General features: G+C 36.7%; 2 protein-coding genes across 11 annotated transcripts in view; both read left to right on the top strand.

Annotated features, from left to right (window-relative positions):
* The first annotated feature begins 404 nt into the window (after nucleotides 1–404).
* Nucleotides 405–3,031, top strand: LOC116275762. Its single transcript, XM_031668322.1, has 2 exons — nucleotides 405–1,002; nucleotides 1,401–3,031. The coding sequence occupies exons 1-2, from the start codon at nucleotides 420–422 to the stop codon at nucleotides 1,469–1,471; spliced, it is 654 nt and encodes a 217-aa protein (XP_031524182.1). The 5' UTR covers nucleotides 405–419; the 3' UTR covers nucleotides 1,472–3,031.
* Nucleotides 1,021–26,164, top strand: part of CHD2 (chromodomain helicase DNA binding protein 2) — a 146,456-nt gene continuing 121,312 nt past the window's right edge. For 3 of the 10 annotated variants that reach the window (XM_031668317.1, XM_031668318.1, XM_031668312.1), the window contains exons 1-6: nucleotides 1,021–1,595; nucleotides 3,330–3,396; nucleotides 3,974–4,059; nucleotides 9,447–9,516; nucleotides 15,178–18,271; nucleotides 18,614–22,423. In XM_031668317.1, the coding sequence (XP_031524177.1) occupies nucleotides 22,323–22,423 (101 nt within the window). In that variant the 5' untranslated portion in view covers nucleotides 1,021–1,595; nucleotides 3,330–3,396; nucleotides 3,974–4,059; ... (1 more) ...; nucleotides 15,178–18,271; nucleotides 18,614–22,322. The remainder of the gene's footprint in view (nucleotides 1,596–3,329; nucleotides 3,397–3,973; nucleotides 4,060–9,446; nucleotides 9,517–15,177; nucleotides 18,272–18,613; nucleotides 22,424–26,164) is intronic. The other 7 variants (XM_031668319.1, XM_031668314.1, XM_031668313.1 and 4 more) reach the window with 6 other exon arrangements.

Genomic DNA, 26,164 nt, shown 5'->3' with positions numbered 1-26,164 from the left:
CTTTCCTTTTTTTAAAGACAAAATCTGAACTTAGAAACACCGAAGCCAGAGCTTTTTCTAGATGCGAAGCCACTATTTGTGCGACCCTGCACTAACGATTCTAGTCTGGCCTAGACCATACCAAGTACCCTACAGCTAGCCTGGAGGGGTCCGCACTGCGGGGAGAAAAGCAACAGCTCAGCTCCAATCCCAAAGGTTCCATCACCAGCCAATCGTGGGCCGGAGCTTCTCAAGAAAACCAGAAACGCCTACGGGTAGTGAATGGCACTAAGGCCAGCCTATCCGCACGAAGGAGGCGGAAGGGGTGGGGTTGAAATTACCCAATAGGATGGAAGTAGTTGTTGTTGGGAGGGAGGAAGACGCCAACTAGCGTGCGTGAGGCCGCTCCCGATAGGGGATGCAGGAAGCTCCTGGAGCCAATGGCTGCGGCGGGCGGGCGGTGGCGCGCGTGCGCGCTGGGTCCCGGAGCTGCGGGCGGGAGGCGGGGACGGTGGGGGAGGGGAGCGGGCTGGAGCGCGGCGGAGCTCCTGCCGCCGCCGCAGCCGCTGCCGCCGCAGCGAAGAGGCCATGTTGTGTGGTGTGTGGGGCGGGGGGAGGAGGAGGAGGGAGTAAAGCCTAGAGAGGAGACGGGAGAGAGACACCACACACACGGCACAAGATGGCCGGAGAGGCAGCAGCACCTCGAGCTGTCAGGCGTTCCGCTGCGGCCGCGGGGCCCACCAGCCGGCGGGGAGCTACGCCCGGACGGCCCGCAGGCCCGTGGGAGTGGGGCGGCCGCGGCTGAGGCGAGGCGGGCTGCGCGCGTCGGCGTCAGAGCCCGCGGCAGAGGCTCCCAGGGCGGCCGGGCCCACGACGCCGAAAGCGCCGCTGCGGTTGCCGCCTCGGAGGCTTCCCCGGGCCCCGGCGGCTGGACCCGGCGCGGGCGGGAGGCTCGGGCGGGCGGTCCGGCCCGGGACTCGGACTTGGGCGACCAGGAGGTGCCGGCTGCCGCGCTCGGACCCGGTGAGTGGCTCCCCGGCTCCTTTTATTGTCCTTTGTCCTTGGGAGGAAAAGCAAAATGTCCTTGAGCGCGCGAGCAGGAGGGGGCGGCGGGCCGGGCCTCGCCGCTCGGCTCTTCTCGCACGGCCCCTCTGTGGTCGCAGGCCGGCTCTCCCCGGTGGGATGCGCCTCGGTGCCCTGGGCCCGAGTCGTGGGGTCCCGGGGTAGGGGGCACGCGGGGCCCCGCTGCAGACCCCGCAGGCGGCAGGTGGGCGGGGGGCGGCCTCGTCGCCAGGACTGGATCCGCCAGGAAAGGGGCGGCGGGTGACTGCCGGCGAGAGCCCGAAGGGGATCGGGCGTGGAGAGCCCCTTTCTGTCCTGGTGAGTTATTTTGATATTTAGGGTAAAAAAATCCCTTTCAGGTTCTCCAACGGAGGAGCTTTTTAACCTCTTTCCGGTGAGGTGGGAACTCATCTTCATGATCGAAATTTAAAAGAACAATGGAACCCTGACTACGTTTCAACAAAAATAAAACTTGTTTTTTTCCCTCCTATTGGGTGTTGGCTTTTAACTCTTTCAAAGCCGATTTTGAAACGGCTGCAGTGATACATGCGAAGGTACTTGCTGCTTATTAAACCTTTATGACGTTAAGGTTGTCTTTGAAAAATGCAAGTTGGAGGAGTGCTGCTGGTATTTCAGAATTACGAAGACAAGTTTACTGTGTCGTCAAAGCTGTTTAATGGAAATAGATTTGATAATTACGGTGCTAGCTGATGACGTTTGGTTAATGTAGTTTATTTTACCGAGTAATTACGCCAAGATCATTTGATCTCCTGATATTTAAATATGATTAAATACACTGTTTGGTACTTTTTGAAAAGGTCACAAGGCGCCGTTATCTGTTAAGTTCTCACACCTGAATGTTAGAACGTACTTGGGTCAATTCCTAGTCAAAAGTTCGTAATTTAATTTTTTTGAGAATGTATATTATCACAAGCCATGATCGAAAAACTTTCACAAAAGAACATTCTGACACCAAATCTCTTCCTGAAGTTACTTTCTCGTAATGTAAATATGAATAAAGTAGGACTGCTTTCGGTAATGGGCGATGAAGAGGAGCCATATTTGTTGCATTTGTTGCATGTATAAAAATCTAGATATGCTTAAAACGGAACAGTATTTTAAAAGTACAGGTTTCATAAAATTTAGTAGAGTTCTGTGTATAGTCTCTAATCTTAAAAAAATGTTTGAAGGGTAATTTTTAAGTGTAGTGGTTTGAAGAACAAACCAGAAGCGCACAAACCTTTGTGTATTTTAGAATATATTTGTCTTCATTCTGCGGAGCTCTTGTGTTGTAAAGGTGCAGAACTACGTAAAAATAGTGTTGGGCAGACTTACATAGTACATCTGAAATCAGATACTGGTTTATTCGACCATATTTCTAAGGGCATTTTTCCAGTAAAATTGTTTTGTTTTTTGAGTAGCCTTCCTATAATGGTACATGTTACATCAGTTGCGCATATCTTGATTTTACAGAATCTGTTTTAAGTACCAATTTTGGTTTTTCAAATCAATGTTTCCGAAATTTTTGGGCACTGAAAGTGGTTTTAAATGGATATTCTGAATCTAGTTCTGTAGAATCCTCTTTGAATTGTGAAATGCAAAATAATTGCTAGCAGTTTAACCTGAAAGATCTTTTTACGTGATAAATGGGGGAGGAGAAAGACTGAAATGAAAATGTTCAAGACCCTGGTTTGAAATTGAGTAAAGGTCTAGATAATGTAAGTTTTAGAATAGCTTCAAAGACAAAGCTAATATCCCACTTGGTGAGATCAAGTAACTTGTGATTTAAAATTTAAAGTAACCAGTGGCCATTTTAACTTCACTAATTTCTCTTGGAGGAGCTAATTTCTAATTGCTCATAATTGTAAAAGAGATTTCTGGATGGTAAGGGAGATACTAAGATGATTTGTCTTGAAGAATGGTAAACTTTTTCTTTGTTTGTTTATTGCCTGTCATAAAAAGAGGGAAAGTTAAAAAAAAAGAAAAAAAAGGTTCGTAATCTTAAATCAGTCCAAAAATTTGAATTTTCTGTATTCCTATTTAATTCAATGTGTTAATCTTCAGTATTGGTCAATACAGCCAAAAGATGAGGAAAACAAAGACTGATAGATACTAAGATAAATAACTGCAACCATAAATGTACAGGTTGTGTGTCGATGAGGCGTCTCTTCAATTTACCCATAGATTTTTGTCTGTGGAATATTTTCTTGTTTCATCACACTGAATCGTTGGCCAAGAAATGTTTAAAATTCAAAACATTAATACCATCTTTCTTCTTTTTTTTAAAGGTGACTTAGAGATTAAAATTAATTTGGTTGCTGATGGTTCTGAACAAATAGAGTTCTTTTATTTGAGGTAAGACTGGGTTTTTATTGTTTTGACAAAAATTAGCTTAAGTTTTTGTTTTATTCTTTAATAATTTACGTTTCAATTAATCAGTGAATGGTATCATTTAAAAAAGTTGTGATTATGAATATGAGTAAACTATCTGAAATAATTTGACAAAGCCTTTAAGCCTTTTCACTGCAGGAAAGATTAAAAGCATATATGCATAGCCATTGTAACTTAACGTACCCTTTGAATAGTTTAAAATACTGAAGGTCCTTTAAACCTTGTTTAATTTTGGGCACAAGAGAAGACTGATTAGATTTGGAGGAAAACCATGAACCAAAGATAGCTTTTTTTCTGTTGAACTCTATATACTGTGCAAACAATTTTAATCTTTCAAGTATTTAAAGAAATAAGCTTATTGGAGAATTTGAACTAGTTTGCTGTTCGTACTAACAGATTTTAGGGAAGAATGTTTAAAAAATCAGGTTTTGAGCATAGATTTTAAGTTTCTTTTTTGTAATTAAGAAGTTTAAAAACACTTAGTTTTACTTGCTATTGTTTGCTTCATAAGTAAGTTTAGAATCTTTGTTTTCACCAAAAGGTATGCCATTTTGAAGACTGAGACGTTGGAGTTTTATCCTTGAGGATAAAAGAAATCTTTGGGAAAGTCAGTATTTTATATAGCAAGTAAGTAAATATTTTTATGCAACATCTGCAGTTGAATAGTTACCAACATTTAAGTGAAAAATATCACTAAAGTTTGTTAATGAAACAAACTGTAGACTGTTTATCACTGAAAGGATGAGAAAACCATCAAATTCTTTTGCCTGACATTGAAACACTTCTGTTACTATTAAGACAGTCGGTGCATGTAATTTATATTGGAGCAGGAAGACATTTAGTACTGCTTAATAAAATGGTGCTTTAGGATTGTGGTTAAATCTGCAGTAGAGTCATCAAGATTATGTTTTTACAAATCTGTTATATACAATCTTCAGCCTTTTTTTTTTTTTATTGTACAGATCACATTTTAGGAATGGTCTGGAATTTTGCATTTGCTGATCATAGGATTCTTAACTACATTTCAAAAACTAAATAGTTTCATATCTTAGTCATTTAATAGATTTAAAATACTCATTTTACTTGTTTTCATGAGTTTTCAGACAGGTCCAAAAATGTGGTGTTTTCTAGGAAATTAGAGTTAATACATATAAAGAGTCCTCTAATTTAATTGCTTAGTAATTGCTTTTAAAGCATAAAAGGTAGAAATAATTTTCACATGCAATAGGTATTGGGCCTCTAACATACCGTGTATATCACATTTTGAAATCTTAAAGCTAGATATGTGAATTTAAAAAAATGTCCACGGATATTTTTAAGGAAATACGCCTTTTTTAGAAGTTAACGTTGAATCTGAAAATTAATGTCAAGCTGTTATTAGTGATTGACTAGAGGAAATACGCGGTGTAATAATGGGTATCTTGGGAAATTTTAAGAATTGCCAAATGATCAATTAAAATAAGGGCAAGTTTACTTTTCTTCAAAATTCATGTGGAAAATAAAATACAGTCTTTCAATGCTTGATGTTGCCTTATTCTATTGATTGAAATAGGTGATAAGAGGAATATTTTTATTGCCTTTGCTTCAGCTTAACTTTTGAGTCCTTTTTTGCAGTTCGATCAAATTTGGGTGTGTTACAGTGTGCAAGAGAAAACTAAATGTTTGACTTTTAACTGTAGTGTTTTAAAGATACAACATTTAAAAGAACAGTTGAAACATCCTTCACTTCAAAACTTTAACACAAATGCCAAGATTAGGGTTTCCTCCGTGCAATTGATGTAATATTAAATTGGCATTCCTGTCATTGGGCACTGTTATGGAAATTAAGAAATGGGTCTCTTATGTGAAGCATCATCTTTGTTTAAGTATAAACAGGCAATACATTTATAATGGCCTATGGAAGGTGTAATTTGATTAATAAAAAAACAGCTAGAAAGGGCTAGAAATGTTGAATCAAAGATCCACATGTACTTAGATCTTTGTTAGTGCTTATATTCAGTGTTTTGATATTTACTGCTTGAGACGGTCTTGTATAATGAACATAATTGATTGGCACATGAGGTCAAATGTAAATGTAGATTATTATAGATAGATAATATTAGATAAATATAGTGGATCCTGTAGATGTGATATTAAAGTACTGTATTTTGTAAGGAAGGTGGATTATTATTTATTTACCACTGTTTTCTGCTGAAGAACCAGAGTGGTGCTTACATATTTGTTTCTACTCTAGCATTTTGGGATAATTCTTGAATCATAAAAATCTGATCAACTTTGTGATTGAATTGGATTGCATTAGTTCTGATAAAAACTGTTTAAAAAATTGCCTGACATTCTATAGAAACGAAAGGAGACATGCTGTGTAATCACAAGGCTTTGATGACATGACATGACATTTATAGATTATATAAAATAGGTAATTTCAAATGTAAATTTTCTTCTAAGTTTTATTTACTATTATTCATCATTTTTTGATTATTTAAAAATTTGTACTATGGACAACTAATTTTACTTTTTATCCACTGAGATTTGGTTGTGGAGTGGCATAAGGGGGAGAAAGATAGTTGAGGACATCTCTCTATTTTTTGTTAATCAGAAGTGGTGATAGAGTGGAAAATATAACACGTTTCAGCAATCAGGAGACCTACCTTCTAAAGTAAATAAGCCTTGCAGTCTTGACATTTTGTTCCTTTTGTACCTTCATCTCATAATTTGTATGAAGACTTTAGAGTTCCAAGCTTTTAAGATCCCTATTAGCTATCAAATTGTGGGATTAAAAAAATTGTTAAGCATGCCTAATTCTCTTATACAAACTTTGTAAATTGATTTCAGAGAAGCGATTAAGGAATTAATACTGTCTTTAAACACTGTTTAGAATGCTTCAATAAAAGCATTTAAAAAAATTTTTCTAATGATGTAGTAAATGTATCTAATATAAAGTTAAGTGGTTTTAATATTTTTCACCTGGCCATGATCATGTTATAAATAAGAGGATTTATAGTTTTCATGCCTGATATAATCTATTTAATTTCCATTACAAAATTTTTGTACATCAAAGATAAATATCTTCATTTTACCAGCTACCTCCTTCCAGATTGAATGCTTCAGTGTACTTTGATTTTCAAATTGGCTATTTTTTTAATGTAATTAACCTTTACAATTTAAATTGAAGGATATTCTGATCCTTAGGTTATAAATATATGACTTGATGATTTATGTAACATTCAAGTAGCATGTTTTCTATAACAATACGATAAAAGTTTTGATATATACCTTGTATGTTGGTTGACATACCTGTGTTTTAGAAAACATTCCTCTGCCTTTTGAAACGAAGCTATGTATTTGAAATTATTTCCCAAACAATTATATCTTTAGCATGTACTACATAGTAATCATAGTCATTTTAATTTAGATTATAAAGCTATATTTTAACTTTGAGGTTTGTGAATTTTCTTAGACATATTAATGACTTTATAGTTAATGGTGCTCTCAGGTTTTATTTTTAAGTTAAAAATTGGCCAGGCGTGGTGGCTTACGCTTGTAATCTTAGCACTCTGGGAGGCCGAGGCAGGCGGATCACCTGAGGTCAGGAATTCGAGACCAGCCTGGCCAACATAGTGAAATCCCGATCTCTACTAAAAATACAAAAAAAAAAAAAAAAAATTTAGCTGGGCGTGGTGGCACGCGCCTGTAGTCCCAGCTACTTGGGAGGCTGAGGCAGGAGAATCGCCTGAACTTGGGAGGCAGAGGTTGCAGTGAGCTGAGATCCACACTACTACTGCACTCCAGCCTGGGCGACAGAGTGAGACTCCATCTCAAAAAAAAAAAAAGTAAAAATATTGTTTTAAAAACCAAGTTTTCTAAGAAAAGCATAAATGACTAATAATAAGACAGTTGACTAAACCCATCCTTACTGTTTAAAAGAACAACCAAAATATGTATATTATACCTGTAAGTTATTAAATCTGAAACTATGATATTACGAAATAGGATAGGTGGGAATATGAGCAAATCGTCAACTTTGATAGTCTGCCTAAGCTGAATTTTGCTCCCTTCTCCCCTCTTTCCAAGGATGGCAAAGTGATTTTAGACTTTGTCAATTTTGGTTGTTAGTAATTTTTGTGAGTGATGCATGGGGAAGGAGATGCTATGGTAGATTACGTTAGTGTCAGTAATTTTTGTGAAGATGCAAAGTGAGATATGTTTTTTGTCTTTGGTGGTGTGAGAACCCTATCTACTGGTAGATAACTTATTTATAAGCTCATCAGAGCAGTGTGAGGGATTTCCCTTAGACATTTCTTTTACCAAGATTCCTTAAGTCAATTCTACCCTTCTTTTAAGGGTTTACTTGGTTTACGATTTGTCTTTCTTCACAAAACCTTCTGTTACTTATAAGATCAGATTAAATTTGAAGATTAGAAATATGTTGTGTTCCTTTTAAATTGCTTCATTTGTCAATTTCTTGGGAAGATAATTTAGCACCTACTCTTAGAGTAATTTTGAAGCAGATCTTTGCTATATTTCTTGATTATGATCTGTCTGAATGACTAAAGGAATTTAGATTTGGGAAGATAAACAGGGACTTGCTCTATAAATTTGAAAATTAGTCCTAAAAAAGCATTTGCGTAGCGTAAAGTAAATTCTAATCTTTATTTCCTTCTAAAAACCTTAAATTGCTACATTTTGTTTTTCTTTTTGTTTTTGGAGATGGAGTCTTGCTGTGTTGCCCAGGCTGCTGGAGTGCAGTGGTGTGATCTCAGCTCACAGCAACCTCCGCCTCCCGTTTTCAAGTGATTATCCTATCTCAGCCTCCTGAGTAGCTGGAATTACAGGCGTGCACCACCACATCCGGCTAAGTTTTGTATTTTTAGTAGAACTGGGGTTTCACCATTGTTAGCCAGGCTGGTCTTGAACTCCTGACTTCAGGTGATCCACCCAGCTTGGACTCCCAAAAGTACTGGAATTACAGGTGTGAGCCACTGTACCCAGTCCATTTTCAAACTGAACTTTTAAATAAGTTTTCTTTTTGGGGGTGGGATGATTATTGTAATCATACTTGGGAACAGGAGTGATGAGAAAAGTATATAAGTTACTTGAGAATATGGGAAACGCTGTTTTCCATGTTTAGTTATGTTAAGTCTGACTAGTGGGAAGTATGGATACATTTTATTTATTTTTTGAGACGGAGTCTCGCTCTGTTGCTCAGGCTGGAGTGCAGTGATGCGATCTCAGCTCACTGCAACTTCTGCCTCCCGGGTTCAAGTGATTTCCGGCTAATTTTTGTATTTTTAGTAGAGATGGAGTTTGACCATGTTGGCCAGGCTGGTCTCAAACACCTGACCTCAAGTGATCTGCCTGCCTCCACCTCCCAAAGTGCTGGGATTACAGGCGTAAGCCAGCGGGCCTGGCTGGATAAATTTTTATTATCAAGCATATATTTTAGGAATGATTAGTGTTGGTTTAGTTGAGTAGATTGGTACAATTAGTTTGAAATGATGCCTATGGTTTCCTATCATTTTGTCTTAGTGTTGATTAAAGACATAAAAATCTGAAATAATATGGTAATACTAAGGAATGAGAAAGTGGCCTTACAGGTGGGCAGTGTAAGCTTTCCTGTAGAAGAATTGAAAGTAAATAGATGTAAGACTAGAAAGTGAAACAATTCTGTACTGTAGGAGTGATGTTGACTCTGTTAAATAACTAGTTCCCAACTGTCACATCCACCTGGGGAGCCCAAATATTTACCTACGTTTTTGGAGTTCTTAGGGGCTGAAACTTATGCTTGTGATTTTGTAGTAACATTCTACAGAGGAGACTCTTGTACAGCCAAATTTGTGATACTCAAGAGCTTGTGTGTTTTCTGCTTGGACTATATTGTTAATAAATGCATACATCTTTTGGTCTGTTGGCAGATGATCCTTGCAAGATGTTGACATTTTGGGTATAAATCATGGTGCTTAATAATCTGTTTTCGTTTTTTATGTATAAAATTAAATTCTTTTTGTCCTCTGCAGAAATAATGAACCTCAAACTGAATCCTCTAAAGGCCCCATACAATGAAGTAGACATTGGTGGAAGCATTTAGTAAGTATTACTCAATTTACATGTTTAATCTGTTTAAAAAGTTTAAATACTACTTTGGAAATTTTGAAAATTCGAGTCAGAATTGTAAATAGAGGGATTTAGTGAAACAACACAGTACAAGAAAATCAACATGGAGATTTTGCTTATTAATTTACTCCAATCTATTATTTTCTGCTTTCTTCACCTAGGCGAGTTAAAATGCAAACAACCCACATTTGAACATACCTCTAACACTATTATGAACGTGGATGTTGATAAATGGTTCCTCTTTGTTTTTGTAAATAAAGTTTTATTGCAACACAGCTATACTCTTTCATTTAGTTATTGTTTGCAGCTGCTTTCTCAGTATAGCAGCAGCAAGCAGAGGAGTTGTATTGAATGGCCACAAAGCCTAAAGTATTTCCTGTTTCATCTATAGGGAAAGTTTATCCTAGGTCCTACAGCTATTCCTTTTGTTAAGCGTTGCCTTAACCTATATAGAACTCAGAAGCCCTTGGGTTCTCTTTTGGTAATAGAACATAATCTTTAATGATTTCCAATATTATAACTACTTCTAATTAATTAATTTGGAAGTTAAACTTGAAAGCCCAACAAAAAGTTCTTTAGCCTGATTGTCCCTGAAGTTATGCTTTGATGTTAGAAGACATGGTTACTACCTCTGGAATAGTTTTTCTGACAGCCTGAAAAATAGTTGGAAAGAGTTGATGGGAAGGTTGTATAAATGAATTTTGGTGAATTCTCAACATTATTTATTATTACTATATTTTTTGAGACAGAGTCCCACTGTCACCCAGGCTAGAGTGCAGTGGCATGATCTTGGCTCAGCACAACCTCCGCCTCCAGGCCTGAAGTGATTCTTCTGCTTCAGCCTCCAGTGTAGCTGGGATTACAGTCACACACCACCATGCCCAGCTCATTTTTGTATTTTTAGTAGAGGTGTGGTTTCACCATGTTGGCCAGGCTGGTCTTGAACTCCTGACCTCAGGTGATCCGCCCACCTCAGCCTCCCAAAGTGCTAGGATTATAGGTGTGAGCCACCATGCCTGGCCAACATGATTTATTATTGACAACCTTTTTGGTAATTAAATATTAGCTACTTCATAAAAGTACTTTTTTTTAAATCACATTTGGGAATCTAAATTTTAGATGATAATTTTTGCCTATGGCTACTTTAGCTTGCATTGTGTAAATGGCTACTAGGGCCTGCAACAATATTTTTGGAGGGGGATTTGTTTTTTGATACGGGATGATGAAAGAGATGAAAACTTTTCTAATATAGTACAATTATTGGCTGTGGTCATTTTAAAGAGATCAGTTACCTGGCAAATAGTGGATGCTCAATAAATACTTAGTGTATCAATACAGCTTCTGTTAAACATTGTTTCGCAGCTAGTGTTTGGGTTTAATTTAAAAACAGACATTCACGATTAAAACAAGTTTTAATGAATTAATAAGTATTAAATTTTAGGCATGCCTGAAAGGCAAAATTTTGACTAAGTAAAAATTAAAAGTGACAAGACTTCATTTTTTCTCTGCAATTCTCCATCTCTTAGTTTGCATATATAGTCAAGTTTTAAACCAATGAGAACAGTATGGAATATTTGATTTGATTGTAAACCTTAAATAAGATAACTCCTTTTCTTAGTTGTCATAATTGACATTCATTTTATAGTTAGTTTTTATGCCGATAAGACCCAGACTTGTTAATATATATTCTACTGAAGATTCAAGGTTATCTTGGTAATAAGACAACATATGTTAATTTACTGCTCAGGGCTTTCTTTTTTTTTGTCCCAAGAGGGAGTTTCACTCTTGTTGCACAGGCTGGAGTGTAGTGGCGCCATCTCAGCTCACTGCAACCCCGCACCTCCCAGGTTCAATTGATTCTCCTGCCTCAGCCTCCCGAGTAGCTGGGATTATAGGCGTTTGCCACCACGCCCAGCTAATTTTTGTATTTTTAGTAGAGATGGAGTTTCACCATGTTGGCCAGGCTGACCTCGAACTCCTGACCTCAGGTGTTCGAACTCCCGACCTCTGACTCCGAACTCCCGGCCTCTGCTCGGCCTCCCTAAGTGATTGGATTACAGGTGTGAGCCACTGTGCCTAGCCTCTCAGGGCTTTCTTACATAAATATTTTCACATTTAAAGACAGACGAAGAAGATTGAAATCATCATAAGCAGCAAGAATGTTAGTTACATGAGGAGAAGGATGAATTTTTGCTCTAGGTAATTTTACACCTGTTTGTCCCATCATTGGCTTTGAAATAAGTGTTTAGGTTTTAAAATAATTTGTTACATTAATAATAGTAGCTTTATGATAGTCATCCATTAAGACAATTAGGAGTCACTAATTTCTTTTTCTTTATACTACTCTCTGTCCCCCCACCCCATTTTTCTTTGCTATTAAAAATGGGAAAATTTGCTGAGAAGTAGAGGAAAGGAGATGGTTTATTTTAGGGGAGCCCTCCTAAACCCAATCCAGATGGTGAATCACTACCTGTGTATCCACCAGCAATGTATTTTATCATGTCCCAGTGTTTTTGGAACAAATTTACTAAAGTAGAATTTAAAAAGAATACCAGGCCAGGCGTGTGGTGGCTCAGGCCTGTTATCCCAGCACTTTAGGGAGGCTGAGGCAGGCGCATCACAAGGTCAGGAGTTCGAGACCAGCCTGGCCCACATAGTGAAACCCCGTCTCCACTAAAATTACAAAAATTAGATAGGCATGGTGGTGTGTGCCTGTAGTCCCAGCTACGCGGGAGGCCGAGGCAGGAGAATCGGTTGAACCCAGGAGGTGCAGGTTGCGGTGAACCGAGACGGCGCCACCGCACTCCAGCCTGAGGAACAGAGGGACTCCATCTCAAAAAAATAAAAAATAAAGCCTTAGTTGGGTGCAGAGGCATATACTTGTGTTCTCAGCTATTGAGAAAGCTGAGGTGGGAATATCTCTTCCACCCAGGAGTTTGAAACCAGCCTGGGCAACGTAGTGAGACCTCCATCTTAAAAAAATAATTAAAAATACAATGAAGAGAAGACCTCCATGTTCCACTTTATGTTCTTCTGGATGTATGATATGTGGGAATTTTAAGGGGTAGTACTCACTCACTGAAGCTTTGTTGCCATTTAAGTTTTTACCTTTGCTGTGGGAATGGTACTCTTAGAACATGCACATTATTTTAAAAAGGAAGTATAAACTAATTAATATCAAAGGGGAAAAATTTTTAATCATTTATATTATAAGCTTGAAGGTTATATGTGAAATATAGAAAAGATCTAGGTTTGTCTGATGGAGTTCTAGATCAAAACATCTCTTCCATGTCTGCAGTAATTCACAAGTTACTGGAAAGGAATGCGTAGAGGGCTTTGATATCTAAACCCTACCCAGTTTTCTGTAGAATTTTGATTTTAATGCAAGACTGCTGACCCCATGATCCTGTATGTTCTTCAGATACTCTTACTGATGATACATAAATGAACTTTGATTGAGTAAGGTCAGTTTGTAGGTCTCAAAATACTTCGGTTATTGTGGTATATCAGAATGATAGCTAACATTTACTGAGATCTTTCTATATGTCAGGTAATATAAGTCCTATATAAGTATTCTTTCTACAGCTACAAGAGGTAGGTACTATTTTTATTTTACAGATGAAGAACTGTGGATGTTGTTTCTGAGAGAATTTCCAGGCTCACAGAACTAAGCCTGATTTCTTTTTTGTATTTTTTAGCATAACTTTGCTTATTTGCAAATAAAGTTTTTATAAGAATTTGAATTCTATGAAAATAAATGGATTACTTCTAAATCTCTGATGCTTGAGTGAACACTTTTCCTTATTAACAAAATTCTCACTTTTGGCTTTGGATTGGCTTTGCAGGAGTGCAGATTGATCATAGCTTTTTTCATGTCCCTAAAGTTGTCAGAGTTTTCTCTTGAGGCATTCTTTTCTTAACTTTTTTTTTTACTATCTTTAAATATATGACTGTGAGAGCATGATAAATATGCTATTTTCTAATCTCTGCTGTTGTCACATAAACCAATGTATTTTATTAATTTTGAAATACTAATAATGTCATTAGATTTTCTTTTGATTTTTTTAAAAAATAATGGATTTAGAAGGAAATCTGGATAAATTTTATCTGTCTTGTGTCAGAAAAACATAAAACTTGAGTTTTTTAATTAAGGTACCAAGATGAATAAATTGCATCTACAGATATTGAAATATGACTAATTTGATATTAATGCATTCTCAGTGTCATCGTTCATCATAATAGTATTTACATCACCAACTTCATTTAGAGCTTGAACCTTGTAACAATAGAGATTGAAAAGAAATTGGGTTGTAATTAACTGTTTGACAGAGAATGATGTTTTTACTTTTATACTTCTCTATAGAAGTACATGTCCCTTAATTTTAAGCAATGAACAAGTCAGATGGAAGATATTTTACTGAGATCAGGAATGAATTGAGTAATTTAGTTTTCTTTTTAAAGCTGGGGAGAAATGAGCAAGATCAATTAAGGAGAAATACTTTGCTTTTGATATTTATTACTGATGCTGTGACACTCCCTTTAATCAATGTTTTTTTAATATGGGTGGCATATCTCGGTTAAGCAAATAGTTAAATAGGTAGATTTTTGTATTGTGTGTAGTAAACAGTATATCCTAATTATTGCCAAGGAGACAAGGAAATTACCTAATGGGCTAAAATGCCCTTAAATTTACTTCAAATTCAGTCACCATTGACTGTATCTCCACAAATTCAGTTGGAGAGCTGGAAAATTTATAGAGAAGGCCAGGGTTTAAATCTTGTTTTTTCAAATTATATTTGGTCATGATGAATCTGAATCATTTATTTAATGGTAAAATCATCTGACTTCTCACTTCTCCCTTCAGTTCAAATTATTTAAGTAATGGATTTATTTTTCTGTGAGACATTTGGTATTTTGGTAATGAGAGAGTATTATTTTAGTTGCATATAATTTGAAAACTGATAGCATTTTATGGCAGATCTATCAAGCCAGGCAGATATTTTGCATTTTTGATTTTTTTTTTTTTTTTTTTTTTTTTTGGTGGCTACATCTTTTCTGTATTCTCAGATATGTAGTTAAAGATGGTGTCACCTATAGTGGCCATTTCATTATCTAAACAAAATCAACATCTGTTGGATTGAAAAACTATGCTATGATCGACTGCTTTGTGTGTGTGTGTGTATGTGTTTTTTTTTTAAATCCCTTAAGATTCTTTTCTATAATTAGTTTTCTTTGAAGAAGCTTGGAAAGTTTTCTGCATTGAGATTTAGAATCCACAGTGTTTCTGTAATTTAGCTTTCCAGGAATTTTGAATTTTAATTTTTGTTTTTACTTTTTATGTACACAGTATAATGATGTTAGTGTTAAATATTAAAAATCTGACTCTTCACTGGGACCTTTTTATAGATACTAATGTATCTGTGGTAGTACAAGGACTTTGTTACTTTGGTGTGCAGTCTTATGGAGGAATTGTGTGTGTGTTTTGCATACAACTTTAATATACAGTTTCATAGTTGAAAGCTGTTACAAAATTAAAGTTTTGTGTATGGTAGGATATCTTCAAGGTGGGTGGCTGTTTTCTGTTTAAAAGATTAAGATTCCAACAGCATTTTTTCTTTTAATTTTTTCATCAAGCACCCAGTCAGCTTGAAGAGTTTCAAATGGACCCTACCACTGAGAAATCAAGATGGCAGTCTACTATGGGGAATTGAGAAAAATGGATTAATACAAGAGTCCTGTGATAATACACAACCAAGACAGGGTTCTTTTAACATGGATTCCATGCAGTGAATGAAGACATAGGTTTCTTATCCAACACAAATGGACAGTGGATTTGACTTTCTAAAGACTTTTTTTTGTGGACATTTTGACATTTGGAGAAGGAGGATGGCACACTAACACAGATAATAGTTTTTATACCTGGAATTTTTTGTAGTTTGATTTGTATGAGTATGACCTCTTGGAATGTTAACTTTAATAAAATTTATAATACTTTAAAATTTCTCAGTTTGGGCTTTTTTTTTTTTAAGTGGAAGTTTCATTAAATGTTTACTTTTATTTTAGTAATACTTTGACCTTTATAGTTGCCAAGTGGTAAAGTGTACTGAATAAAGCTGGTAAATTGGAAATGGTGTAATCAAAAACATTTTACTTGGTTTATGAAGATTTATCATTTTTCACAAAGTTGTGCTCTTAGATGGTCATTTGGTTTAAATACTGTTTTGTTTGTGCTTTCATGAAACACTTTTCAAAACAACTCAATGGGTAATAATAGAATCTGATTTTAATCTGCCACAAGATTTTAATGAACTTGAAACAAACTGCTTGTTGCTCCAAAATTCAGAATGAGGATACACATATACTTCTGAATTATTTTGTGTTGATTGAAATGGTTTCTTAAGCTTTTTAATACTATAAATTCATCTTGCTATAGAATACTCATCTGAATATTTAAACTGATGTCTCCTATTGTCTTACTATAAGAAGTGTTGGATTTATGGGTTAGGGTCCTTGGAGTATTCACAATTTTTTACATTCGTAATTATGTGTGTAATCCATTTTCTATAACTTTGAGGTAAGATTAATATCTTGTATTGTCTTTATTTTGTACAATTGGGAATTTAGATGAAATGAACTGCACCCTGCCATAGATTACTTAACGTTTGATTTTTAAATGCCAGATTTTCATTTATTACTAATCAACTGATAGCAGTTTTGGTAACTGTTACAAAGGTGGTAGGTGTTATTTTGATAGACAAAATGAGTTGTTGATTCTGTTTTCCCATTTTACATGAGACGAAGAAATAGTTCAGGTTAAATTGTTTTGTGTTAATCATATTGTTTGTGATTAATGTCAAATACTGCAGCATACACATCCATGGTCAATACACGTGCACTATTTGTTTTTGACTGATGTGAGGTGGTTGGTCTTTGTTACATTCAAAAACAGAATTTTGGATTTTGATCTTGGTACAAAATTTATCTTTGTGTAGAGAGTATGGAATTGAAACAGTTTGGATTATGGATTTTACCTAGATTGGACATTGTCGCTTTTGTTTGGTGTAAATCTAAAATGGATTTCTTCAGTGAGGGAGGGACATGGTTCTGGCAGAAAGGAAAGCTGATTGGATTTTTTTGGGTGTATGAATATGCTTGTGTGAATGGAGTGCTTGGTGAGAATATTGTTTTTGGAATTAGTAATTTGTTTCTGTGGATCTCATGGTCTTGATAATTAGGAGAATTTGCTTTGTGCCATTAACTTTGATAATTTGCAATCAGGTATGTCCTATTGTTAATAACATTGTTGAAATGGGTGTGTATACTTACTTGATTTGAAATACAAGGGAAGTGTTGGAGTATGTGTTTTCTGTTGGATTTGGAGGTGGAGTTTCTTGGGTTACTGATTTAAAGGTGATCATGGTTGGCCCATACTCTTGAATTTAAAGATACTTGTTTTGCCTGAATCAGTGTGGGAAGTAAATATATTGTGATTATGAGAAGTTTCTTTGGGAGGAGGAGTGTAATATTTTCAAGGTTATATAATGGGTTAAAGAATTTTGTGAAAGAACAAAGAAAAATGGATATTTTTGAGTAAAAATTGGTTGCATTAACTTTTGCTCCAATGCAACTGAACACTAGGGAGGCGCTCTTGAGTTGTAAAAATTACCCCTTTCTTCCAGTTGAGATGGAAAATTCCCCCTTAAATTTTGTCTTTAGATTATTTTTAGGCATCATAAAGAAGGAAAAACTTGAATTTAGTTTATGAAATTAAGGTTTTACTTTTATTTAGCAATCATTTTACCCATTGGGGGATTAATTTTTACAAAGATTAGTACTTAAGCTGAGCTTTAGATTCTCTAAGAATTATCCCTTTTTCAAAATGGCTTGATAAAACACCACTTCCTGTCCAGGGAGGAAGTTATTTTAGCTCAAGGACTGAAATATTTAGCAGATCTTTAGACAAAAGGAACAAATTACATTTCTCTCTGGCTTAAAAAGGGTGCTTGAGCCAGAGGGGGTTAAGAAGCCCTCCCCCCTCCCCCTGTTGGGGTGGTCTGGAGGGGCAGGGAGGTGTGGGGGTGGGGGTCCTTAGGCTCCCTGGGATGGAGGATCTCTCTCTCTCTCTCTCTCTCTTTTTTTTTTTGGTGGAGATGAAGGGGTGGGTCTATGGTACATCACCTGAGTTGTGGGGTAAATGTAGAGAGTGTCAATCAAAGGCAGAGCTCTCAGAGCTGGGAAGGAGGCTCTAGATGGCGGCTGTGCCTTAGAGAGAGCGCGCTCTGCTCCCTGCCTTTGCCTCACTTTACGCAACTTTCCCTAACTTTCGGGCAGCCTCAGGGGGCCCCCGTAGCCCCCTGCCTTTCCTAGTGACTTACTGGGGTCGATTCGAACCTTTTTTTGGGAGAAAAGCAGCTTTTAGGAGCTTTCTTTTCGTGCCTTGTTGGAAAGAAGCAGCCGTACTGAGAGCCCAGGTCGTTGTTTTTTCCAGCTTAGAAGCCATGGCGCACCTCCATTTTTGTGCGCTCTCCTAATGAGGTTTTTTTTCTTTCGGACCTGTTTTAGTATTAATTATTGCTTTATTTTTTTGACCATTTAACATATTTGAGGGTTATTTTATTTATTTTTCGTTTTTTAACGGAGGATTTTGCCTTTATTTTTAATTATCTGGGATCTGATATTTTTCTACTAGTAGATAGGACTCTTGCTTTGGACATACTACATGGATCAGGTAAGTTCACGATCATTGGTGATAATTTTAAAGATTTATTTGTTAAAGTTTGCCTTGTTTTCTGTAAATACGAGAAATTCTTGGATGACGCAATAAGATACAGAGATTGTTATTTGTATCGAGTGTGCTACTTTGAGAAAGTTTCCTTATTGATAGTGATGCTTCCACTGTTCGGTTTATCCTGTTGTTTTTTCTTTTAAGGAAAAAATAGAAATATTTAGTTTTTTGGTGCTTACCGTTGTTGTATTATAATAATATCGTTAACATCGTCAGGACTTTGTTCCTGATAATAAAAAGCATCGATAGAAGCCGGGACCTTACCTTTCTTTCAACTTTTGACAGTAAATACCTGGGCACAGGACTTCAAAGCAAACACAGATTCCCCCTCCCCCTTAATATTTAAGAATTAAAAGATGATGAGAAATAAGGACAAAAGCCAAGAGGAGGACAGTTCGCTACACAGCAATGCATCGAGGTATGAGCTATCAACTTTCTTCCTTTTTGTCTTTTTTTTTTGGGGGAGAAACCTCAGCTTACAATTGTTTACCTTGACAGACATGGATTGCTGTCTGTTTTATTGTGTTTTTCTAATTTGGATTCGTTTTTTAAAGCATGACCTTGAGATTGCTAATATGCCACACCCTAATTTTTTGGTAGCAATTTATGAAAGTTGAGTTGTGACTTAAGGCCTCTTACAGCAGTCAAAAGGTAAGGTACCTTTATTCAAAGGGGCCTTTCCTGTAATGTACAGTTTTTCTGTCAGTAAATTTCAGTTTTTAGGTTTTTGTACTGCAGAAAAATGACCTTGTCGGTTTAGCCATTGCTGCATTGCACCATTTTACATACAAGGCAAATTTTTTCTTTGAAGAATCCAGGATATCTAAACTTGTAACTAAGGGCCATAGAGAAGCCTTGTAGTAGTAAATTATAGTAAATAGACATTTCAGAAAGTTATATGAATGAAAAAATGTACATTTAAAAACAAAATCACTTAAAGGACCCTTTGACTGATGCCTCTCAGTTTATATTTTTATGTGACTTTGTATTTCTTTTGATATACTTGACATTTTAGGAAATTTTGATATGATTTATCAAAACCTTTACTTGATGGTTAGAGTTCCTGCATTTATGAAATCAAATCTGTAATAACAGAAATCCTGGAATACTCTTAATATACTGCTATTTTGTGTTTGTTATTGTGATCATATTTACAGTTGTATATTTTACATTTAAATTATTTTAAGGTTTGCATTTGTATGCTTAAGACATTGATTTCTTGTTGGTAGATGTATTTTATCCTCACATTTTAGATGTAGCTGCTTTAAATTTACTGATGTATTTTGACAGAGTCGTCTGGAATGCTTTATCTTCTGAAGCTTACAAATGTACTGTTTGTGCAAATCATGATTTGTTTCACATTCCTTGGAGTACCTTATTAGTGATGAAGTAATAAAGCCTCTAAGATGTTTTTGTTGTATGACCTCTGTATATTAATTTTAAAAAGTACATATGAATGCATTTTTTTGTGTTCTTAATGCATTTTCATATTATAAATTTTAAATCATGTAGTTTAACAAGGATGTGATTCATTATGTGATTTTCCTTCCCAATTTTCTTTTTACTTTTCTCATTTTTATAAATAATACACTCTTCTATTAGGCTAGTGAATTTGAAAGTTTTGAACATGACATATTACTAATCTGCTGAATTCTATTTATTTTATTTGACTAAAAGCATATTGAGCCTTGCTTTAGAAAATAAGTTACCAAATTTTTTTGCAAATTGAGTTGTCACCCAGTTTGTAGTGCTGTCTTAATTGAATTGCCCATGTAAATTATTAGATTAAATTGAGGACAGAAAAGTTTTTTACTCATCCTAAACTGTTTTTTCTGGAAAGTAATGACAATTTGAAGAAATGAAAACCTCCAGATATATCTGGCAAATTATTAAAGATTCAGCACTAAAATTGTTGCTCCCTTGAGTGTATCATTTGCATAGGTCTCACATGGGTTTTGGCTTTCTTATGCAAGGTTTGTGGTTAACATCATTGATCAGACTGTGCTTTCTAATTTTAAAAAATTGAGCAGTGTTGGTATTCTTTCAGTATTTTTACTCTCACCTGGAAAACTAGTTGTCAGGCATTTGCCTCCTGGTAGTGGAGGTTACAGCTGAACATGAAGCATGTACTGACTGTACTTTTGAAATCATTTGTCAAGTGTACTTTGAATCATATGCCTGATGGATTTCCAAAAATATTTAAGACACTCTTTGAAAAGAAGGTAGTTACTTTTAAATGAGTTACCCTAAATTTCATACCTTAATACATGTACATGATTATGACATCACTTCCTTTTAAAATTGTGCAGCTGAAGAATGTTACTAGTGTTTTAATGTGATAGATTAATGTTACTTCTAGTGAGCTGAACTGTCCCTGTAATTAGTACTTGGTTCCTTCTGCCATCAGACTTTTGATTGCCCAAAGTATAGTGTTTAGGGAATACGAAAATCACCTTTGCAGCCTGAGCCACAGAAGAAGAAATGAGTTTGCAGGTCAAGTAAACTTTGGTCTGAGAATTACTTTAGGATCTGGAAGGAATGAGTGCAAGTTTAGGTAAATCTGGTAATATCCTGTTTTTGGAAAGAGTGCAGTAGTTAATAGTGGTTATGTAAGTTTGAATTTGAAGTTAATGCTAAAGTCTAATACTTATCACGATTTTTGAAGATTAAAAATTAACTTTAAAAATGCTATTTTAAAAACATTTGATATTTGTAAAATTTCTAAGTATTTAAAACAAAGTTTTAGTGATGGACATACAAGAAGTATGCCATACTTTTTATCTGAATAATTTGCAGCTTGTGGGTAACTTAAGTAACATCAAAGAATGAAAAGGGGACTGTGTGCACACAAAGAGTTCAGTGTGTTCTCTTAGGGCACCACGTTCGCAATTTATCTTCAAGAATTGAACGAGTTTATTAAATTTATCTCCAAATCGTCTGCCTTTGAGCCAAATTTTTATAACCTGAGGTGCGGGTAAATCCTACAATTTTCATTGGCACTGTAGCAGTTATTCTAAAAGGCTGGGGATGATTAGACATGGCATAATGCAGTTACTTGTGTACTAGAACAGGCAGTTTAACTGGCAGCCATTTTATGACGCTGATAATACATTAAAAAACGGGATTTTGGAGAAGACTGAATCTAAACTAACTGAAATCTGAAATACCAAAACCTATTTCCTTCCCCCTCTCTGCTCTTCTGGGGAGCTCTGGTGCCGAAATAAAAGGCAGCTCGATAGTTAGGGCACGGAGCAGCTCTTTGAGCCCCTGGCATCTTGGTGCAAGTCCAGCTCAGTCACAAAATGGCTGTTCCTTTGTGCCGCAGCGCTGACAGACATACTGCATTGCACTGTGTACTCGCCAAACAGCAGGAAGTTGCCGTGCCGAGTTCAAAGGCCGGCCGGTGCCGGCGCGGGGTGCTGATTGGCTGTGCGCGCGCCTGGTAACAGCAGGGTCAACGGCGGCGCCTTCCGCAGCCCCCGCCCCGTGACGTCAGACGGCTCCCCGCGGGGGCGGGGAGAGAACGCAGTGACGTCTGGCCGCGTGCGCATGTCTGGCGCTTTCTCCTCCTCCTACCCAGGGAGCCGCACGCCGAGGGGAAAAGGAAGGGAACTCTAGTTGGGACTTTCCGGTGGGCGGCTACTTTACTGGACGCGTTTGCTCCTGGCAGTCGTGTCCGCCCATATCTGTAGCGGTGCGCACCCTGTAGCGTGTGTTCTTTTGCCCATTTCCGGGAATGGTTTATCGTCTTAGAAGCTGCTGCTTCTGAAGAAAAAGTACAGGCACTATTTGGAAATCTTAAAATAGAAAATTTGCCCAGTTTTACAATTTTCGTTTTCCCTTTTCATACCTTAGCGTCCCTCCCTCCACGCCCCCGTGCAGTGTGAAGAGATGAGTGGGTTTAATTTTGTTACCATTGACCAAAACGTTTGAGTGTCAGAGGCGGATACGTTTAGTGAAAACCTCTTGACGGGTGTTAACAGCTGTTTAACACATGGCTCATAAACAAAGGGAAAATTATTTGAACTTGTCCCCGTGCATTTTTACTTGGTACCGTAGATTTTCTCAGTTGGTATTTGATGGAGAAAAACTCAGGTCAGTATGTGTTAAATACTATATATTTAAGATTCACAGTGGGATATTTTAGTAGAAAATAGAAAATGTCACATGTTTAATAACATTAAAAAGTGGCAGAATATAGTGTTAGGTAACCATTACTATGTAAGTAAATGTCAGAAAACTGCTCTTTTAAGTGTTAATAGCCCTTGCTAATGCAGGGTAACTGACAGCTTGGCTGATAATGGGGTCACTTGGCCAAATCTTGAGAATTATCTTCCCTAGGTCTCTATTTCGGGACTTCTGAGTCCCCGTAAACCGTTCCGGTTTAGGCTCACTGGTTTGCCTTGTTTGGAAACCTTTGCAAGGATTTCTGGTTAAAACTTTATCGTTTAGCAACGATGTCTAATTACACATATTGAATTCAAGCCAGCAAGAAATTCAGTGGATTTATCTACTGTAGACGAAGTTTTTTTCCTCTCATACTAGAGATTTTTAGCAGTTGAAAGGAGTAGGCTGTACTGTAGTTAGCCATAGTTCAGTTATTATATTAATTGAGTAAAGTATATTACTTCAAAGGAGATGTTGACCTCTTCAGTGCAGGTGATACTTGCTTGGGCGTATGTCAAGTTTCTGAATACAGTCTGAAAGTTAAAATTCACTATGATAGTGAGTTTTGTAGGTTCTCATAATCTAGATTCTTTGGGAAGAATTATTTGGGTAGTTCATGAAAACTAGCAGAAATTGCGTTTTCTGTTACAGAGAAGTGTTCATCAAATAATTTGTAACTAATTTTAAAATTATATGCTCAAATGTATGTTGCGTATAAAATACTAAACATCTTTAGAGAATTAAGTACTTGTAGAACTTGACCATTTTACTGTAGCTTCCAACTTAAAAGTATACTTGCCACGAGAACAAAGGTAATCATCTCATCTCTCTTTCTGTGTAGAGACTGAATTCTAATTAGTTGTGTAATTAGTTCTAATTAGACTGAATTCTAATTTTAATATTTGCTCAATGCCCTTCAGTTCCTAAAACTGGGGTCAAAGTAGTCAACATTGCAGTTACTTATTTTTTAAGAGGATATGAACTATTCTGTTATTTAAGATATTTCAGCCTAAATATCATTATGAGTTAAAATGCATACCATGATATAACAATTTACCTATTAACTGTTCATAATCTTGGAGCCAATTAACTTTTTTTTAAATAACCAGTATTCTTAGGTATGTTTGTTGAGCCCTCTATTTTTTTTCCTTTGATTTGGAGAATGGCATCAAGTAGCAAGAAAAGAATGTTGATCTCTCTCTCTCTCTCTCTTTTGCTGTTTAAAATATGCACTTTCCAACTAATATTTGGCCGTTAGGGAGTTAATATATTTGTAAAGAAAGATTAAGTCAGCAGAGGAAGGTGGGCAAATATTTTCGATAAGGACTTTTGGTTGTGACAGTTGTAGCAAGTTATTGCTTGACGAGTGAATCTGGAAGTTTATTTGAATTTTAACTGAAACTCACAGATTTTATCGTTAGTTTACTCTCCCCTACCCCCAAATAAAACAATTGACAGTTGTGAGAGACCTCCTGAGACCACATGGTATTTCTCCCATAAAATTTGATAGACTAAGTTTGTTTCTGGCATAAAAATTGAGTGACTGCTGTGTGTCAGCCATTAAATATTTTCTTGCTGTGAGTCATCTTTTTTTTTTTTTTGGAAGATCCTTTAGTTTTTAGCTTCTTTCTGGTAACCTTATAACTTGGCTTCCTTGAAGAACTTGGTTTTCTTGAACAAATAAACTAAAAAAAAAAAGAAAAAAAAAATTTCTCTAAGAGTATTTTGTATACAGGTGAAAGTAACTGTTGGCTTGGTTACACTGGGTGTGTCACAGCTGAGTAAGTCCCTCCTGCACTCGAGCTTGACTAAGCATTGAGTTCAAATGTATACCTTTGCAAAGTTGCCAGTCACAACTTGTTTGGAACTTTAGGGTTTTCAGTGTAAAGCCTGAGTAACAAAACTTGACTCAGTTGTCCAGGCTGGATTGTATTTTTATTTTGTAATCAGTAATAAAGCACAATGCTGGAATGCATTACTTATATTTGTCTTATTACCCTTTTCTGCAATCAGTGGAATCTTTAAGTGATAAAGCAAGTCTGTGGGAAGAGACCTTTCTAAAAAAAGCTCCTATATACTGAATATATTTGAGCCCTGATTATGAAGTGAGGGACAAGGCTTTTCTTTTTGAAATAAATGATGGAGGACATAGATATGTGATAGCCATTCATGCTACATAATTTAGCATTTTATTGTTAACGTGTTTGATTATGGGTCTCGTTTTTTGGTATTTCAAGATGTTCTGGACTGGATATCATACTGAAAAGCATTTCAGTTCTCATTACTGAGTCCCTGTAGTTTGGGGACAATGTGATCACTGATCTTGAAGGAGAGAATGTTACACAAGCATCCTGGTTAAGGCAGCATTGTAGGGATAGTCCGGATTTTACTTTGAATTTAATTCTGATGAGTCATTTTGTCACTTGTATATGCTTAACTGTTACCTCCGTGCCTGGCAAGAGCTAGGTACGAGTTCAACTTTTACTTTAGTCCTGAAAATTTTTGTTCCCAGTTTAGGCCAGTGAAGAAGCACTTATGATTGGACTTGTAATTTTCTCATTTTAAAAATGTAGATAATCTTCATTGGGTCATGAAGATTAAATAATATAATGCCCATAAAATGCTTAGCAAAGAGCCCATCACATTAAAATTGCTCAATCAATGTAAGGTTTTAGTAACGTTATTTTATTCTTACTATTTCATCTTACTTTCTTGCACCCCTCCTTCCTGCATGTCCTAAGTTCCTCTTCAAGAGCTAGGTTGGCCCTGAGGAACTCGCTGGTTGTCTTGGCCTACCAGGAGAGATTTGTGAGAATGATTTTAGGAGGCAAGTCCCCATTTAGTCAGCTTGGGTGTGTTTTACAGTTCATCCTCTCTTAGAATTTTTTTTTTTTTTTTTTTTTTTTTTGAGAAGAGCCAGCCTTTTGGGAGAGCATATGACTTTTCCTGGACTACAACAGCTTCTTGTGTGAATCACAGCCCTGCTTTTGCCAGTTAGTCTGAGTAGATAACTACCCCCCCGCCCCAAGATGGTAATTATTGCCCTGGTTTATCCTCTGTCTCATTTCCCCTCTCAAGCTGTTACAGAATGAATACTGAATACTATGGTGCATTGCTCCATGGATATAAATGTAACAGCAGTAGTATTTACAAGCAATGTCTAATTGGCTGTAGCTTGCTTTCAGTATTCAGTCTAAACCATAGGACTATATATTATAGCATATAGTCTTAGCATAATGCCAAACATGCAAGTCTACTTAAACTGTAGTCTTAAGATTTGTGTGTTTTGGGTTTCTTCTACTTCCTCTATTTCTTGTCCTTTTTGGGTTATGGGTCAGTTGGGTTCTACTTTTTGTTCCCATTTCAGACAATGGAGAACTAAAAATACCAGTGTCCAGCCCTGTCCCTAGGATCTAGTTAATTTTTAAAAGCTCTCCATATGTTTCAGATTTGCATGTGTTTCTGTATGTTTGCAGTATCTCCATGTGTTTCCATATCTTCTGATGGAGCACTTCTTGTACTTAAATTCTTTTCTAATAACCTTTGGTCTTTCCATTGCCTGTCCCGTTTTTAAATTCCATTTTTAGTCTTAATAGCTGCTTGAGTTAGGAGCTCTGGAAGCAAAGGTGGGGTAGGATGCTGAGAGGGGGAATTGTAGCCTTGATGGAA

This window comes from Papio anubis, chromosome 7 (assembly GCF_008728515.1).
Source record: "Papio anubis isolate 15944 chromosome 7, Panubis1.0, whole genome shotgun sequence".
Lineage (NCBI taxonomy): Eukaryota > Metazoa > Chordata > Mammalia > Primates > Cercopithecidae > Papio > Papio anubis.
This window is presented reverse-complemented; position numbering and strand designations above follow the sequence as displayed.